The sequence below is a fragment of the Lacerta agilis genome, chromosome 14 (assembly GCF_009819535.1).
Source record: "Lacerta agilis isolate rLacAgi1 chromosome 14, rLacAgi1.pri, whole genome shotgun sequence".
Taxonomy (NCBI): Eukaryota; Metazoa; Chordata; class Lepidosauria; order Squamata; family Lacertidae; genus Lacerta; species Lacerta agilis.
Window position 1 is genome coordinate 42,350,062 of NC_046325.1, and position 17,803 is coordinate 42,367,864.

At 45.7% G+C, this 17,803-nt stretch overlaps 1 protein-coding gene across 1 annotated transcript; it reads right to left on the reverse strand.

Annotated features, from left to right (window-relative positions):
• Positions 1 to 787: 787 nt before the first annotated feature.
• Positions 788 to 15,173, reverse strand: LOC117057983. The gene is made up of 8 exons (XM_033168821.1): positions 15,072 to 15,173; positions 14,063 to 14,112; positions 11,861 to 11,959; positions 9,256 to 9,532; positions 6,540 to 6,686; positions 5,185 to 5,314; positions 3,325 to 3,517; positions 788 to 1,085 (listed from the first exon to the last, which is right to left on the reverse strand). Exons 1-7 carry the CDS (start codon positions 15,106 to 15,108, stop codon positions 3,349 to 3,351), a joined length of 909 nt encoding a protein of 302 aa, XP_033024712.1. The 5' UTR covers positions 15,109 to 15,173; the 3' UTR covers positions 788 to 1,085; positions 3,325 to 3,348.
• Positions 15,174 to 17,803: the final 2,630 nt, after the last annotated feature.

The window sequence follows — 17,803 nt, forward strand, 5'->3', positions numbered from 1 at the left end:
TTCCACTGCCTCCCACAGTTTGGTCAGACTTCACGTTGGTAGCTCCGAGAACACTGTCCAACCATCTCATCCTCTGTCGTCCCCTTCTCCTTGTGCCCTCCGTCTTTCCCAACACCAGGGTCTTTTCTAGGGAGCCTTCTCTTCTCATGAGGTGGCCAAAGTACTGGAGCCTCAGCTTCAGGATCTGTCCTTCCAGTGAGCACTCAGGGCTGATTTCTTTAAGGATGGGTAAGTTTGATCTTTTTGCAGTCCACGGGACTCTCAAGAGTCTCCTCCAGCACCATAATTCAAAAGCACCAATTCTTCGGCCATCAGTCTTCTTTATGGTCCTCTTCTTTGTTCTTGGTATAAGCTTTCGTGTGCGTGCACATATACCAAGAACAAACTTAGTTTGTCTCTGAGGTGCTACTGGACAATTTTCTTATATATTTCGACTGTGTCAGACCAACACGGCTACCTAGCTGAATCTAATTCTCAAAACTGCTCAGGGTGCTTATTCCAAACGGATTTCGAGAGTCCAACATGCAAGGCTCAGAGAACTCCTAGAAGCATGCTGAATGGGGGGGGCTTATTATTATTATTATTATTATTATTATTATTATTATTATTAATGGTGGTGGTAGTAGTAGTATTACCACACCTTTTTCTCTGACCAGGACTCAAGGTGACTTACAGCTAAAAATAAAAACAGAACAATTTCATTTTTTAAAACCCAAGCCAGCCACGAAGAACCATTCAGGTGGCCAAACACAGTCTTAGGCAAAATGAGTGCAGCAAGCCATCCCAGTTTGTTTTGTCCATTTGTTGTTTATTTAAAAGGCACAATGACCTGAACAATTCTATCTTTGATTATTGATTCTAAGATATATGCATTGCACAGTGGCACTGTCCATTTCAATACACCGTTCAAATTAGGGCTCTGGTTTTACTTTGGTAAAGCAGGTATATCATATCCCTGCTATGATATACACAAATGTATAAATGCACTAAATATAAACAACTGTCTCTGGTATATAACATGTCTTCAGTCCTCCAAGGCCCCAGGCCCAAATGTCCATGGCTGGTGTCCTGTGTTGCTTGCAGAACTATAACCAGAAAGAAAAAAAATTAAAATAAATATATCTAAGGTGCATTTCAGGGATGGATACTTCCAGAAGCTAAAACAATACCTTCCATAATGGGAATAAATGCAGAGCTCTATGCAGGAAAGAGAGGGAGTTCTTCTTCACCTATTACATGATTAACTTATGGAACCCACTGCCACAAGATGTGACATCACTGGCGTAAAGGTAAAGGAACCCCTTACCATTAGGTCCAGGCGCATGGGCGTACCCAGCGAGGGGCAGGGGGGGCATCTGCCCCCCCGAAGCAAAACAAATTAAATGGTTATAAAGTGATGAAATGAAACAAAATTAGGTAGGGCGATGGCGAATAATCAGTTGTTTACCGCACTGAAATGGTGTAAAAACCGAGAAGTATCTAGAGCCACCTAGCGACTGGTAGAGGAATCTATGTCAGCCAGCCAGTGGGATTCAAGGGAGGGAGAGATCTCTAGCTGGAAGAGGGAATCTTCTAGAGGGGTCTAGTGAGTTCCGCATCACTATATAAACTGAGCCGCCCGCCGCTAGTTGATCAGTATTTTAGTTGAATGCAAGGCGTTAGTTAGCATTCACTGTTGATTTTTACTAAGTGTTTCTTTGAAACAACCAATTTCGAATTTATTCCCGTTTATTAGTTTACCTTCTTATTTACATTTGGAAGACATCGAGGCTGCCTAAATGCATATAAGAAACTGGTTCCAAAAAGGTAAGTTAAGTAATTTCTGTAGAAAATAAATTTTTTAATTAAAACACGGCTACTGTTGAACGATCTTTCAGTACCCTTCGAAGGGTAAAGACCTGGCTCAGAAGTACAATGGGAGAGGACAGACTGACTGGGTTGTGTTTGATGAGTGTCCATCGGAAATTCTTCAAGGAAAATCAGGACTGGATTGAAACGAAAGTTCAAGTTTTCTTCTAACCCAAGAAAAATGATATTAGTATAAGACATGTAACTAGAATAAATTTTTTAAAAATTTCAAGCAAATAATAACTACCGTAATAAAGCACTGCTATAATTATATGTAATTTTCTTAAAATTTTGGTTTCATTCGCCTTTTCCGTGCTGAAATTTCACAACCTGAATGACCATGGCTTGCCCCCCCCCTAGTTTTGATCCTGGGTACACCCCTGACCAGGCGTAGAGGGCTTCCAAACAGTATTCGACAAATTGGTGCTAGCTAAATAGAGCCAGGGACTGATGGATCCGTCTCTTTCTGTGTCACTTTAGCATATGGAATAGATGGGCATTTGTTCGAACCAGCAAAGCATAAATGCTTAAATATATAAATGCTGTATCTCCTCACAATCAAATCCAACAGACTGAAGTGCCAAGAACTGCTGAGACCTCTTTTGATCCAGCAATAGTTTAAATGATCTTAGTACAGCTGGATTATTTCCAGGTAAGAAATCCTCATTATCTTCTGTGCACGTTCCACTACAAAATTCTCCTATTCAAGCTTCACTTGGATGCAGAGATGGATGGATCTGTCCACTTCTGTTTCTTTCCATTTCTAATTTTTCCAGCCTTAAGTGCTGTATTTTGCATGTTACTTTCACTGATATGTGCATTTTTAGATGCAGTTTCACAGATTCCCCTCCCCCCCCATTTTATTGTTTGGAGAACTGCATTGCAAAATTTGGAGACGTGCGGATTTCAAAAGCTAACTGCATTTCAGTTCATATAGTGCGAACTGGGCTGTGTGCGGTGATTTGACGTTCTGACTTTGGGACTTCAAAGCACCCAATCACATTATTGTGGTGCCAGATGACTGACAGGTGGATAGCCCTGCCCAACCTGCAGAGCCAAAAAAGGTTTCCCACCCCGATCTACAATATCACAACTGTTTTACCACTTCTAGAATTCTTTGCGTGATTTAGGGTTGGCACAGAGAGAAAGCAGGGCTCTTGTGTCTTTAAACAGGCAGAAATTCGACACATTAGCCTTTTTCTAGTATGGAAATAATTATAGAAAAAGCTTCGCCTGGTGACACTCTGTCTGATGTTTTATTACTTGGTTGTGGCCACTGATTAGTTGGGAGGTAGCCATTCACCCTGCTTGCAAAAGAGGACATAAATTTGCACAAGACACAAAGAACATGAGAATTTTATGCAAGTTTGTGCCCTCTTTTGTAGGTAGAGCAGATAGCCAAAGCCACACAACCATAGACTGGATTATTGTTGGCAATGGCACCCCTGATACCACGGGGTCCAGTTTAGAACATACCATAATAACTATTGCTGTACACTTTCAAGGTGCTGTGTTCACTGCTATTGGTGTTTGAGAGGGCATCTGGTGAGTGAAATGGGATACGGGCTTGACTGTTGAGCAGAAAGATGACACAGGGTTCCGAGTCTTCCAGTTCAGCTTCTTCAAGAAAATATTGTAGTTGTCCATGTATTCTGATACCCAGGGGTTCCTGTATTGGGAGGAGGGAGGAGAGAGGAGAGAGAAAGAGAGAGGGAGAGTCATGGCAGGATAAAATGGAGAATCCCGGGAGGGTGCCCTCTTAAATTTAGAAGCCATGTGCCAAAGTCAGATAACTCTGTAGCCTTCGGCTCAGTTGCACTGTTGCTCGTGGTTGACTTATGGTCTGTGTGTGTGGTTTGGGAGTTGCACGGTCAGGGAAAGAACAATGATGTCCAGGGTTGTAAAGACGGCGGAGAGAATAATTGGGTGCCCTCTTCCCACCTTGGATCAAATCTATGCCTCCAGGTGCCATAAGAAAGCTGCAGAGATAGTGCAGGATAGTGCACACCCCGGAAACGATCTCTTTCAGCTTTTGCCTTCTGGAAGAAGGTACAGGGTTATAAAGACCAGGACTAGCTGCCTGAGAAACAGTTTCTATCCAAAAGCGATTTTGGTTTCAAACGCAGTGTAAGGCAGTCTCCCGAGGGATGCGGGTGGCGCTGTGGGTTAAACCACAGAGCCTAGGACTTGCTGATCAGAAGGTCGGAGGTTTGAATCCCTGCAGTGACGGGGTGAGCTCCCGTTGCTCGGTCCCAGCTCCTGCCCACCTAGCAGTTCGAAAGCACGACAAAGTGCAAGTAGATAAATAGGTACCGCTCCGGCGGGAAGGTAAACGGCATTTCCTTGTGCTGCTCTGGTTCGCCAGAAGCGGCTTTGTCATGCTGGCCACATGACCCGGAAGCTGTACGTCGGCTCCCTCGGCCAGTAACACGAGGTGAGTGCCGCAACCCCAGAGTCGGACATGACTGGACCTAATGGTCAGGGGTCCCTTTACCTTTAAGGCAGTCTCTAAGGGAGTATCTGCATTTAGTTGTGGGGCATCAGAGTTTTAAGGGGGCAAACCAGGTAGGGTATTAAAGTTTAGGAGGTTAATTATGCATAGGCAAGATGGGGAATGAGTCGACAGGCTTTTTCAAGATAGTAGGCTTGTCGGTTTTTGCATGCCTGATGTAGATTTTTCAGTTTCGTTGTTCTGTATGGGACAATGACAATAAAGATTATCGTATCGTATCATATCGTGTCGTGGGAATCCCATTGCATGAAGGAAAAAGGATCCAGCACCTGCAACTTCTGGAAGTGAGCTATTTAATTTCTGCAGCCTTTTGGTGGAGTTTTAAGGCCAAATTGGTGGACTAGTTCAGACGGATTCTGGCAACACGGTGTTGAGAATGCCTCTTTCAGACATACGGTGTTAGCCCTTGTGGGTGCAATGATTTGAGTTTGGAAGGACAAACGGCCACCATTCGTTATGCAGTGGTTTGAAGAATTTACTGCATTTTAAAGGACAGCGGTACCTCGGTTCTCAAACGTAATCCGTTCCGGAAGACCGTTTGACTTCCGAAACGTTCGAAAACCGAGGCCCAAAGGGCTGGCTACAGGTTCTATTGAGAAAATTGAAAAACACGCAGCGGAAGCCTTTCGACTTCTGAGGCGCGTTTGAAAAAGGAAGCATTTACTTCCAGGTTTTCGGTGAAACGTTTGGCTTCCGAGATGCTAAAAAACCGAGGTACCACTGTCCTTTAAAATGCAGAAAAATGCAGAGTGTAAATGTTACTGTTCTGTTCCTTCCCTTAGGTCCGTCCCCCCATAAAGTAAATACAAAGCAAAGACTCTTACTCAGTGTAGTAGCCATCGTCAAAGACAAGATTGGAGAAATTCCTATTTGCGCTACAAAATCCACTTCGGAGTCTGGGCCAGGGTAGGTAATCTCTTTGGTAAGTACTTGGTTCGGTCCTGGGATAAACTTCTGTGAAAAGAGAGAATATTCAGCCACCAAGTGCCGTTTGTGTGGGAATGATTAGGAACGTGGATGAGGATATATTGTCAGATATATCCTATCCCAGCTTGTGTTAGCAAGCTCCAAACTTAGCAGAGTTTCATTCCCTTTTAAAACACACACAGCAGACGCGCTTGCACAGGCTTGCTAAAGCCTAAAATAATATATATGTATATTCCTGGTATAAGTCCCCTATATCCCTCTTAAAAGACTGCACACGACACAATGTATCTTAAATGAATAAAAAGAGTTTACTCACATACGGTACATCCTGAGTTACAAAGCGTTTCTCAGAAGGCAGGCTTGCTCAGTAAAAGGTATTTACTTTTTTTTTTTTTAATAAGAATTTATTGGGTTTTAACAATAAAAATACACAAAAAACAAATACAAACACAACATAAACTACACAAAATAGACACAAACAAAACAATTATTTACTTATCCTGATCTTCTTTATAATCCTAAACTTGGGACTTCCTCGCATCCTCTCTTTTGTGTTCATTTCTAATCTTCTTTAGTAACTTTGTAACATTGTAAAATCTACTTTCTTACATCTAATCTTAATTTAACAATCATAATCAAAATATCTTAAATTTTAAATCTTATTCTTATCCAATAAAACATCAGGTTCCACATCTTAACTTCTTTTATCCTCTCTTCACTTAACTTTGTTATGCTGTAACCTGTACTTTTTCTGATTCCAATTTCAGATATATAAAAATATCGCATCTTAACAAATACCTAAATATTTCTTCCATTCTCATTAACCGTTTTCCCTCTGGTGTCGGAGAGTAAAAGGTATTTACATGTGGTTGCTACTTCCATAGGGAAAAGTAGCTCTCTTTGTTCTCTTGGCTGAGAGCCAGGAGAACATGGTTGTTGCTCTTTGGGTAGACGAGGAGAAAATGGTGACTGGTCTAGAGATCTTGTTCCCAGGTGAGACCACACCCACTTCTGGTTACAGAGGAAGTTAACTCAGTCCAGGTAGCAGGAAGTTATGCCTGGAGGTGAGTTACCTTCATGTCCACTCTAGCAATGTTGTGTTTTGACTGCTCTGTGTTTACATCCCACAGTTTGCACAGTGTGTATGTCTTCTGCTGCCACTAGGAGTTTTATACATCATCTTGTATTTCTTTGGGAATATTTACCAAAATATCCTCAAGCGGTTGTGTGTGTTTAATTTAACTCAACCGACCTGGCTGAAACACAGTAGATCCGATGTGTGATTTCTTAATTTCACGAAGTTGCATTTGAGTAGCTCGCTGCGTTTCCAAGAGAAACTGTTGATAGTCACTCCAGTTCTGGCCCTGTTCTGGGCAGATGCAAGGAGAATGTTCCTGACCTGGAGAAGGGGCAAGTCCACATTTGTAAGACAGGCACTGCAAAATTAGTTGTTGTTCACTCATGCAAAAAAGGCAGACTATATTGCATGTTAGTCCCCAAATAATCAGTCATACTCAGAGGAAAGGTTTAGCTTCCCAGGAGGACTTCATTTCTATGGACTCAGCTACATTATTCAAAAAAATAATGCTTTGAATGCGTTATAAACATGCAACACCAGATGGAGCCAGAGAGCAAACAATTTTTCTATGTGATTTATACATAGGTTTTTCCCCCTTTTGTTACAGCAATTTAATTTCTTACTTATTTATAGTATTTTCCCCCCTGTGTAGATCCACCCTATATATCTCACTTACCCTATCCTATATGCAAGAAACATATTTAAACTATGGAATTCGCTACTACAGTAGTACCTCTGGTTATGAACTTAATTCGTTCCGGAGGGCCGTTCTTAACCTGAAACCGTTCTTAACCTGAGGTACCACTTTAGCTAATGGGGCCTCCCGCTGCCGCCATCGCGCGATTTCTGTTCTCATCCTGAGGTAAAGTTCTTAACCCAAGGTACTACTTCCGGGTTAGCGGAGTATGTAACCCAAAGTGTTTGGAACCTGAGGTACCATTGTATAAGATAGGGTTACCAGACGTCCCTGTTTCCCGGGGACAGTCCTCGGATTTACGAATAAGTCCCCGGACGAATTGCACCCCCGGAATGTCTCCGGATTTCATCTAATGTCTGGAAACAATGCCTTATGAGGAACGGCTTAGGGAGCTGGGTATGTTTAGCCTGGAGAAGAGAAGGTTAAGGGGTGATATGATAGCCATGTTCAAATATATAAAAGGATGTCATATAGAGGAGGGTGAAAGGTTGTTTTCTGCTGCTCCAGAGAAGCGGACACGGAGCAATGGATTCAAACTATAAGAAAGAAGATTCCACCTAAACATTAGGAAGAACTTCCTGACAGTGAGAGCTGTTCGACAGTGGAATTTGCTGCCAAGGAGTGTGGTGGAGTCTCCTTCTTTGGAGGTCTTTAAGCAGAGGCTTGACAGCCATCTGTCAGGAATGCTTTGATGGTGTTTCCTGCTTGGCAGGGGGTTGGACTGGATGGCCCTTGTGGTCTCTTCCAACTCTATGATTCTATGATTCAAGTAGGAATGGGATTGGGGCTGCTCCAATGGGAACGGAGGCATCACGCTGGCTGAGTGATTCACCACCGCTGCTCTCGGCCCTCCTCCTTCGCCTTCCATGCCTGACCCACCGCACACCGCTCTCCCACCACCGCCACCACCAAATAACCAACAATTCAGGGGCTGCCCAGGCTCATGGAGAAAGGAGATAGATGCCTCGGAAGAAGGGGAAATGTGGTGGTTGAGGTCAAGGTAGCGGCCACCCCTCTGCCACTGCCATCGCTGCAGCATCAACATCCCGAATGTGTAGTATTTATTTGTTTGTTTGTTTAAAGTGTCCCCAGATTCATTGGGAAAAAAATCTGGTAACCTAAGCATAGCTGTCAACTTTTCCCTTTTCTCGTGAGAAATCCTATTCGGAATAAGGGAATTTCTCTTTTAAAAAAGGGGAAAAGTTGACAGCCATGAACCTTAGTATAAGATGTATGCACGGCTACCAACTTCGACAGGTTGAAAACAGAATTAGACAAATTTATGGAGGCTATAAATATATTGTGTTGTTTCCCCCCCCCTTAACAATTAAAATTATTATTTTTAATTTAAAAAGGTTTTCCTTAAAAATATGAAGCGGTATAGAAATGAAATTAATAATATAATACATAATGATATTGTTCTCCCAGAGACTGAGTGATATTGCTAAACAAGAGGACATAGCCCTTGTGAAACCAGGGGTGTTCCTGGGGGAGCAGATTTATCAGGTTACACCAGCTCCATATCTCGCGGAAATCCACTATGTGGAATACCGTAGATTCCTCACAGCGGCTAGATTAAATCTAGCTCGAATCTGCGGTATTGTGGGGAAGATATAGGGGAGTCCCATACGCCCAGAGAACTTGTCATTGTGCCCTGGGAGAGGTAGAGTCCACTGAACACATTCTCCTGAGCTGCCCTTTCTATACAGATTTCAGGCAAAATCTTATAGCCCCACTGTTATCCCAACTTAGCTCTCTATCCAGAGAAAGACAGGTTTTATATTTGTTGAATAATGTTCCGGGGAAAACAGCTCCCTTGGTGGCCAAATTTCTTTTTCTAGCTCTTAAGACTAAGATGGATTGCATTGACATGGGTTTATCTGTATAGCTTCATGTTAGTGCTGGCTATGTTTTATTCTAAAGTTCCTCTAGATGTTTTAGATGTTTTAATTCTGACTGGCGGTCGAATAAAGAATGATGATGATAATGATATTGTCTCCAGTATTGCAGGCAGTCACCGGAGATCATGAATGTGAGAATGCATGCTATAGTGCTCAGGTTGTGCTTGGTGCCTTCACATAAGCAGCTTGCTGGCCACTGTGGGAACAGTCTGGACGTGGCTTTGGCTGGCTCTCGCAGTGACCTCTTTAAGTTTTTAAGACTCACATGGCAAACAACTGCAGGACTCTTTACCTGGTGGAATACATGCATCTGCCTGCTGAGCTAGTCTTTCCGCTTCCATCTTCTGTTCTGCACTTTGCTGGGGAAGAAAGCGGCAGACATGCCGGTCTTCTTGGACCTGCTGAAATGGTGGTGGAGGCGCTTGGTCTATGTTCAGCCTCCGGCCCATGTCCATAGGATAAGGTGGTTGAACTTCTTGGCAGGCAAGTGGCTCAACGTATTTCACAGGTTCAGGCTCAACAGGTGTATGGAACTCCTTGGCCTTCAGCTGGGCTTCCAGTTTCAGCATCTGCACAAAAGAATTCACGCAAGTCGTGGATCTGGCTGGGTGGGAAGATTCATTAGAAACTTCCTGCAAACACAGTGCTCAGTGTCCACCATTTCTCTGGTGAAAATAGGCATGCCCCTATCTGACTGGGTTGCCCCAGCCACTCTGGGTGGCTTCCAACATATATGAAAACATAACAAAACATTTAAAAGCTTCCCTATACAGTGGTACCTCGGTTTACAAACTTAATCCGTTCCTGAAGTCCATTCTTAAACCAAATCCGTTCTTAAACCGAGGCACGCTTTTCCTAATGAGGCCTCCCACTGACGGTGCCCTTCCACCGTTCGGCTTCCATTCATAGACTGAGGTAAGGTTCACAAACCAGGACACTACTTCTGGTTTTGCGGAGTTCGTAAACTGAATAGTACATAAACAGGACTGTTCGTAAACCAAGGTACCATTGTACAGGGCTGCCTTCAGATGTCTTCCAAAGGTTGTATAGTTACATAACTCAATACCCTCCAACATTTCTCTGATGAAAATAGGGAGGTGGCACTGTGGGTTAAACCACAGAGTCTAGGGCTTGTCGATCAGAAAGTCGGCGGTTCGAATCCCTGCCATGGGGTCAGCTCCCGTTGCTCGGTCCCTGCTCCTGCCCACCTAGCAGTTCAAAAGCACGTCAAAGTGCAAGTAGATAAATAGGTAATGCTCCAGCGGGAAGGTAAACGGCGTTTCTGTGCGCTGCTCTGGTTCACCAGAAGCGGCTTAGTCATGCTGGACACATGACCCGGAAGCTGTCTGTAGACAAACGCCGGCTCCCTCGGCCTATAGAGCGAGATGAGCGCCGCAACCCCAGAGTCGGACACGACTGGACCTGATGGTCAGGGGTCCCTTTACCTTTACTTTAAGGGAAAGCAGGACATTCTGGGATCAAATCAGAAACGGGGACAACTTCTGCAAATGCAGGACTGTCATTGGAAAACACTTGGAGGGTCCATGTCAATAGTGATTGATTATACAAGACATCAGTTTTGGGCACTGAAAAATATTATTGAGCAGGGTGAGGAGTCTGTGGCTCTCCAGATATTTGGCTCCCATCATCCCTAGGAGGTATGCCCAATGATCAGGGAGGGTAATAGTCCAGCCCCCTGCTATTTGGCCATTCAGCTAGAGATACGGGATCTCTAAAATTCAGAAAAGCCTGGCTAAAATGTTACAGGTTGTGACTGAAAAGACACACACAGAGAAAGTAAGCTGCTCAAGATGCTGTGAACAGGCAGATCACCCCATTCCTTTGCCGACCTGCACAACGCTGAAAATGCAATGGATTGCCAATGGCATCTGGGTGCTCTGAGTGAAGAATGGACTGTGGTCATTCCATAGAGAAGGGCTAAAGTGGAAGCAACTCCAGATATCATAATAGGGAGATGGACTTGTTTCTACTTTCCCATTTTGCTGGACACCTTCCTCGCTGCTTATATAGAGAACGTTCTTCCTGCTGCTGCTCTGATAAAGGGCTGTTCAAACTTGAAATGGACCAGAATCAGGGGTCAGCAAACTTTTTCAGCAGGGGGCCTGTCCACTGTCCCTCAGACCTTGTGGGGGGCTGGACTATATTTTGAAAAAAATATATGAACGAATCCTTATGCCCCACAAATAACCCAGAGATGGATTTTAAATAAAAGGACACATTCTACTCATGTAGAAACACGCTGATTCCCGGACCGTCCGTGGGCCAGATTTAGAAGGCGATTGGGCTGGATCCAGCCCCTGGGCCTTAGTTTGCCTACCCATGGACCAGGTGCTTTTATTGAGGGTCATTTGACTCATTTGGGTTTTCCCTCATTATGAGACAGGGAGCAATGCTTCATGTGGCTGTACAAACCCATTGTATGTTCTTAGCAGCAGTGGCGTAGCAAGGGAGGGGTGTAGGGGCGGGGCGCCCTGGGTTCCAGGGGAGGGGGGGCAACACTCCCTGGCCCCTCCCACCACTCCCCGCTGCCCGGCACCCCGTCTGTGCTGCTGCCGCGGCGACCGAGCAAACCGCAGAGCGAGCGGCAGCTCTGTCTGTAAAGCAACACAGATGGAGTAGCCCACAAGCCACCGCCCACCTGGTCGGTGCGGGAGCAATGGTGCCAGGACGGATGGACTGCACATGCGTGGCATTTCCGTGCATGCGCAGCCCACCCCTGATGTGCGTTGTGATGTCGTGGCGCCCCACCCCCAGAGGGGTGCCTCTGTGCCGCCGCCCCGCGTGGCGCGGAGGCTTCCTCCGCCACTGCTTAGGAGAAAAGGTTGGCTGTAAGGAAAGACCTTCGCATGAAAACGGTTGAGAAGAACGTTGCCTACCTGTGCGGCATCCATTGTTGGCACCTGGTAGTGATAGTCGTCATAGTGTATGTAGTCCTTAGTGTACAAGGTGTTGTACATATCCTTGTTCACAGGTGGCTGAGCATTGGGGGAGAAGGGGGGGAGAAAAGGATCGTTCAAATTATTACGGTTTCCATTGTCAGGGCGCTCACTAAAGCTGCAGAATGGAGAGATGTTCTAAGTTCTTCCGTGACACACAAACTCTCCTCCCTAAACACTTTGCAAAGAGATAGAATAGAATTTATTTATGGGGTCATTCTGAAAAGGTGTGTGTGTGTGTGTGTGTGTGATGGGCTGCCTATGCTGCACTTTCAGGAGGGACACGGTTGGCGCTGTGTTCTAAACCACAGAGCCTAGGGTTTGCCGATCAGAAGGTTGGCGGTTCGAATCCCCACGACGGGGTGAGCTCCCGTTGCTCGGTCCCTGCTCCTGCCCACCTAGCAGTTCAAAAGCATGTCAAAGTGCAAGTAGATAAATAGGTACTGCTCCGGCGGGAAGGTAAACGGCGTTTCCGTGCGCTGCTCTGGTTCGCCAGAAGCAGCTTAGTCATGCTGGCCACATGACCTGGAAGCTGTCTGCGGACAAACGCCGGCTCCCTCAGCATATAGAGTGAGATGAGCGCGCCGCAACCCCAGAGTCGTCTGCGACTGGACCTAACGGTCAGGGGTACCTTTAACTTTACCTTTATGCTGCACTTTCAGAGAGTCAATGCAATGTGGGTACACCTGGAGTAGGTATGGCATCAAAACAATTAATTCACAACCATTCTATTTCTGGATGTACCCTACTGATTGGAAGCTGCAATTTAGGTATATCTATTTTGCTGCAGATTTTTAATTGCAAAAGCGTTTCTTAAGAGCCCGCTGGATCAGGCCAATGGCCCATCTAGTCCAGCGTCCCGTTCTCACAGTGGCCAAGCAGATGCCTGTGTTAAACCCACAAGCACGATCCGAGCACATGAGCCCTCTGCCCTCCTGTGGCATCTAGCAACTGGCATTCAGAAGCATGACAGCTCCCTCGGCCTATAGAGCGAGATGAGCACCGCAACCCCAGAGTCGGACACGACTGGACCTAATGGTCAGGGCCCCCTTTACCTTTTTAAGGTGCTACTGGAAGGAATTCTTTTATTTTTTTATTTTGTTTCGAGCATAAGATTACTGAGCCATTTCCCCCTTAGTATTCACCTATTCCCCCCTGCTATAGCATTGAGCTACCCTACCTCCTATAATCAAAAGTTGGTGTACAGGAGTGTGCAATGCAACAAGTGCAAGAAAGCAGGAATTTTGGTGAAATCTAAGGGGAGTGTGTGTGTCATTTTTTGCACGTGGGAAAAAATGTGAGAGTGCCTCCCAGTGCTGTCAAGTATCCAGTTTTCCCCAGGATTCTCCCTTATTTTAAGCAGTTTCCCACTGCTCTCCCTTATTTTTTATTTCCCTTAAATTCCCCGTTTTTAATGGAAGCAGCTCCTCCCCTGCTGGCCAGGGACTGGGTGGGAAGACCTCGCCTACTTGGAGAGAAAAGCCTCAGCCCTCAAAGCAAGTGGGAGCCGTTTCCCGTGCTTACAGGGGGGTGTATTCCTCCCCCTGCATCAGCCCCTATCTGTTGCCGCCAATAGGGTTAGCTGGCGGGCGGAGCCTGGCTGCCTTTGAGCAGCTGCTGCTTCCTGTCCTGTTTTGATGGGATCAGACAAGAAGATGATGGGGCTCCATTGCGCGGAGCACATGGCTGCCCTCCTCTATGCTCCGCTCCGAGCCCGAGCCCTCTTGGAGTTTACATTGCTGCTCCGCCCAATTTTGCTTCTGGCTCCGCCCACCACTGACATGTGACTGTCCCTGGGATAGGTGAGACTGCTGATCCCTTATTTTCAAATCCGAAACTTGACAGCTATGGTGCCTCCCCACCCCACCCCCCACCTTGGACATCTGCAGCATCATGGCAAATTGGGTAGAAACAATCCATGAGAGTGATTCCCCTGTTTTAAATGTGCCTAGCAAGAATTTTACCTTTAATCTCCCTAAAGTAGGTTTTGAAAATTTTGCATGTTTTAGCATCATAGAATCATAGAGTTGGAAGGGACCCCAAGAATCACTCGCTGCAATGCAGGAATATGCACCTGTCCCATATGGAGATTGAAACTTCAACCTTGGCGCCATGGTCTAAAACCACCAATTTATGCCTTACCTTGGAAAGGGCAATTCTTTGCATTATGTCCGTCATGTTGCACTGGTTCTCTGGAACAAAGAAAAATGGCAAATGAGGGATTTCCACCCACTGTTGTAAGATTTTAAAAAGGTAACGGCAAAGGATCCTTGACAGTTAAGTCCAGTCACAGACGACTCGGGTTGTGGCACTCATCTCGCCTTTCAGGCCAAGAGAACCAGCGTTTGTCCGCAGACAGTTTTTCCGGGTCATGTGGCCAGCATAATAATAATAATAATAATAATAATAATAATAATAATAATAATTTATTATTTATACCCCCGCCCATCTGGTTGGGTCTCCCCGGCCACTCTGGGCGGCCTCCAACAAATACTAAAATACAATACAAGACGCATGTCTAAGACGCTTCTGGCAAACCAGAGCAGCACATGGAAATGCTGTTTATCTTCCCGCCGGAGCGGTACCTATTTATCTACTTGCACTTTGACGGGCTTTTGAACTGCTAGGTGGGTAGAAGCTGGGACAGAGCAACGGGAGCTCACCCCGTCGCGGGGATTCGAACCGCCGACCTTCCGATCGGCAAGCCCAAGAGGCTCAGTGGTTTAGACCAGTGTTCCCCAACCTTGGGCCTCCAGCTGTTTTTGGCCTACAACTCCCATCATCCCTGCCCACTGGCCTTGCTAGCTAAGGATGATGGGAGTTGTAGTCCAAAAACAGCTGGAAGCCCAAGGTTGGGGAAAACTGGTTTAGACCACAGCGCCACCCGCGTCCCTTCTTGGTGTCTGCTACCCTCAACTGAAAAGCCCTTTCAGAATTCCTCCTGGGCCAAACACTTGCACGCCTTCTGTGGCCAGGTGAGCTTTGGCACCACGAAGAATTTGACTAAGGTAGAGCGTACAGCTTCAGAAGTGATTGTGATGGGGAGTCAACACCAGTGACTTCGCACTATAGCTAAGAGGGCTTTGGGGACACTTCAGCACCTTGTTTGCTAGCCGGCCCTCACACACTAAGGAAGCGAAAGAGCCGTTACCTCTGAGCTGGGGTCTTGACTGCTGCTGTTCTGGCATTGCGGTGGTATTGTTTGACCGGGCTTTGCTAGGCCAAGAGTATAAGGCTGGACTCTTTCTGGAGAGGCAGAAGAATGTTCACCCATTATGAGGTATTGGAGCTCTTAGCAGGTTGCAAAGCAACCTGATGCCACGGAAACAAAATGGCCCTGCCTCTTTCCTCCTCCATGTTTCCTCAGCATCCGGCCAGAAGAGACACCACCCAATGACAAAAGTCAAAAATTCTCCTCCTGGTAGTATTTGAAGGAATAGGCGAGGCTTAGTTTTGAGAGGCTTAGTTTTATGGTCTGAAGCTCAACATCAAAAAAACCTAAGATCATGGCCACTGGTCCCATCACCTCCTGGCAAATAGAAGGGGAAGAAATGGAGGCAGTGAGAGATTTTTCTTTCTTGGGCTCCATGATCACTGCAGATGGTGACAGCAGTCCAACTCTTCGTGACCCCATGGACCAGAGCACACCAGGCACCCCTATCCTCCACTGCCTCCCTCAGTTTGGCCAAACTCATACCAGTTGCTTCGAGAACACTGTCCAACCACCTCGTCCTCTGTCGTCCCCTTCTCCTTGTGCCCTCCATCTTTCCCAACATCAGGGACTTTTCCAGAGAGTCTTCTCTTCTTATGAGGTGGCCAAAGTACTGGAGCCTCAACTTCAGGATCTGTCCTTCCAGTGAGCACTCAGGGCTGATTTCTTTAAGGATGGATAGATTTGATCTTCTTGCAGTCCATGGGACTCTCAAGAGTCTCCTCCAGCACCACAATTCAAAAGCATCAATTCTTCGGCGATCAGTCTTCTTTATGGTCCAGCTCTCACTTCCATACATTACTACTGGGAAAACCATAGCTTTAACTATATGGACCTTTGTCAGCAAGGTGATGTCTCTGCTTTTTAAGATGCTGTCTAGGTTTGTCATTGCTTTCCTCCCAAGAAGCAGGCGTCTTTTAGTTTCGTGACTGCTGTCACCATTTGCAGTGATCAAGGAGCCCAAGAAAGTAAAATCTCTCACTGCCTCCATTTCTTCCCCTTCTATTTGCCAAGAGGTGATGGGACCAGTGGCCATGATCTTAGTTTGTTGGATGTTGAGCTTCAGACCATATATATACTGTTTGGAACCCCCCAAACAGTTCAAGCTTGTAAAACAAATAATTCCTTTATGGCTTTATCAGAAGCTCACGTTGGGTGGCATTCAACTAAGTTTTACTCAGAGTAAACCTGTTAAAATTCTTAACCACATTAAGGGGTCTACTCTGAGTAACATTTCCCCCCTGACTAATACCTGGAGTGTATTAGCTTTATCCTACACAATATATCCCATACTTTCAATCTTTAATTCGTGAAACTCCATGCTGTTTACTGGGAAGCAAATTTCACTGGTGCCAGCAGAACTTACTCCCAAGTGAAAATTCAGCACTGCGGAACTTCAATGAATGACATTTTGCAGTGTTCTTTACTTAATATCACTGTTCTAACAATAAAGTAGTATTTTTTTCCTGACGTAAATTAAATCTGGGATCCTGCCGGTTGCTTAGGATTGCCCAAAACAACAGGAGAAAGATCTCAGCTCACATTAAAGGGATTACAATCTACTTCCTTCCTAATCTGGCTAAGGCCCATGATGGGAAACCCCCCAGGCCTGGGATTTAAGCGTGTGCTCAATTAATTAGGAACCAACCCCTTGCCGTAAACCAAAAACACCCTATAAGGAAGCAGGTTCTTCCTGACCCCAAGAGTACTACTTAAATTCCCACGTCAACAAAACAGAATTTTCCTCCTTTCTTTGTAGAATTCCTTGAATACCAGTTGTTAAAATGTGATTGGTGTTACGGACTCCAACCGAAAACTCCTCCAGGCAACCACAGCTAGATGTTTGTTAGAGGAGTTGCAGGAAGGAGGCCATATAAGGTGCCATCCGACCATCTTAGGGACTTGCCTCCAGATTTGTGTAGGATTTATTCCTCACCCTTTTCTTCTCCTGAAGATGTTCCACAAGGCAGCGGAGGCTGGGGGTCAGAGTTTTCCTTCTCCTAGACGAGTTACCTTCTCAGGTTGACAAGCCCCATCAGCCCCTCACATCCCTCTACAGCACATGCAGAAACCGATAACATACAAACAGACACATTTCATATAACCTTGCATACAAATTGGCTTAAGTGGGTTGAACCACGGAGCCTAGGGCTTGCTGATCAGAAGGTCGCCGGTTCGAATCCCTGCGACGGGGTGAGCTCCCATTGCTCGGTCCCAGCTCCTGCCAACCTAGCAGTTTGAAAGCACACCAGTGCAAGTAGATAAATAGGTACCGCTCTGGTGGGAAGGTAAATGGTGTTTCCGTGCACTGCTCTGGTTCGCCAGAAGCGGCTTAGTCTTGCTGGCCACATGACCCGGAAGCTGTACACCGGCTCCCTCAGTCAGTATAGCGAGATGAGCGCCACAACCCCAGAGTCGTCCATGACTGGACCTAATGGTCAGGGGTCCCTTTACCCTTTACCTTTACCCATTTCTGTGTAGAGCTGAACATCACCAGACAACAAAGTTGGGGGCACACAGCCCACTAGGTACAACAAATACATAAATGCAAGTATGAAAGCTGTTGTCGTTATTATTTTAGTATACGTTACCCGCCCTTTGTCTTAAGGTCCTAGTGCGGGTTACAACAATCTAAAATACATCATTAAAACAGTTTACAAAGCTTACAATAG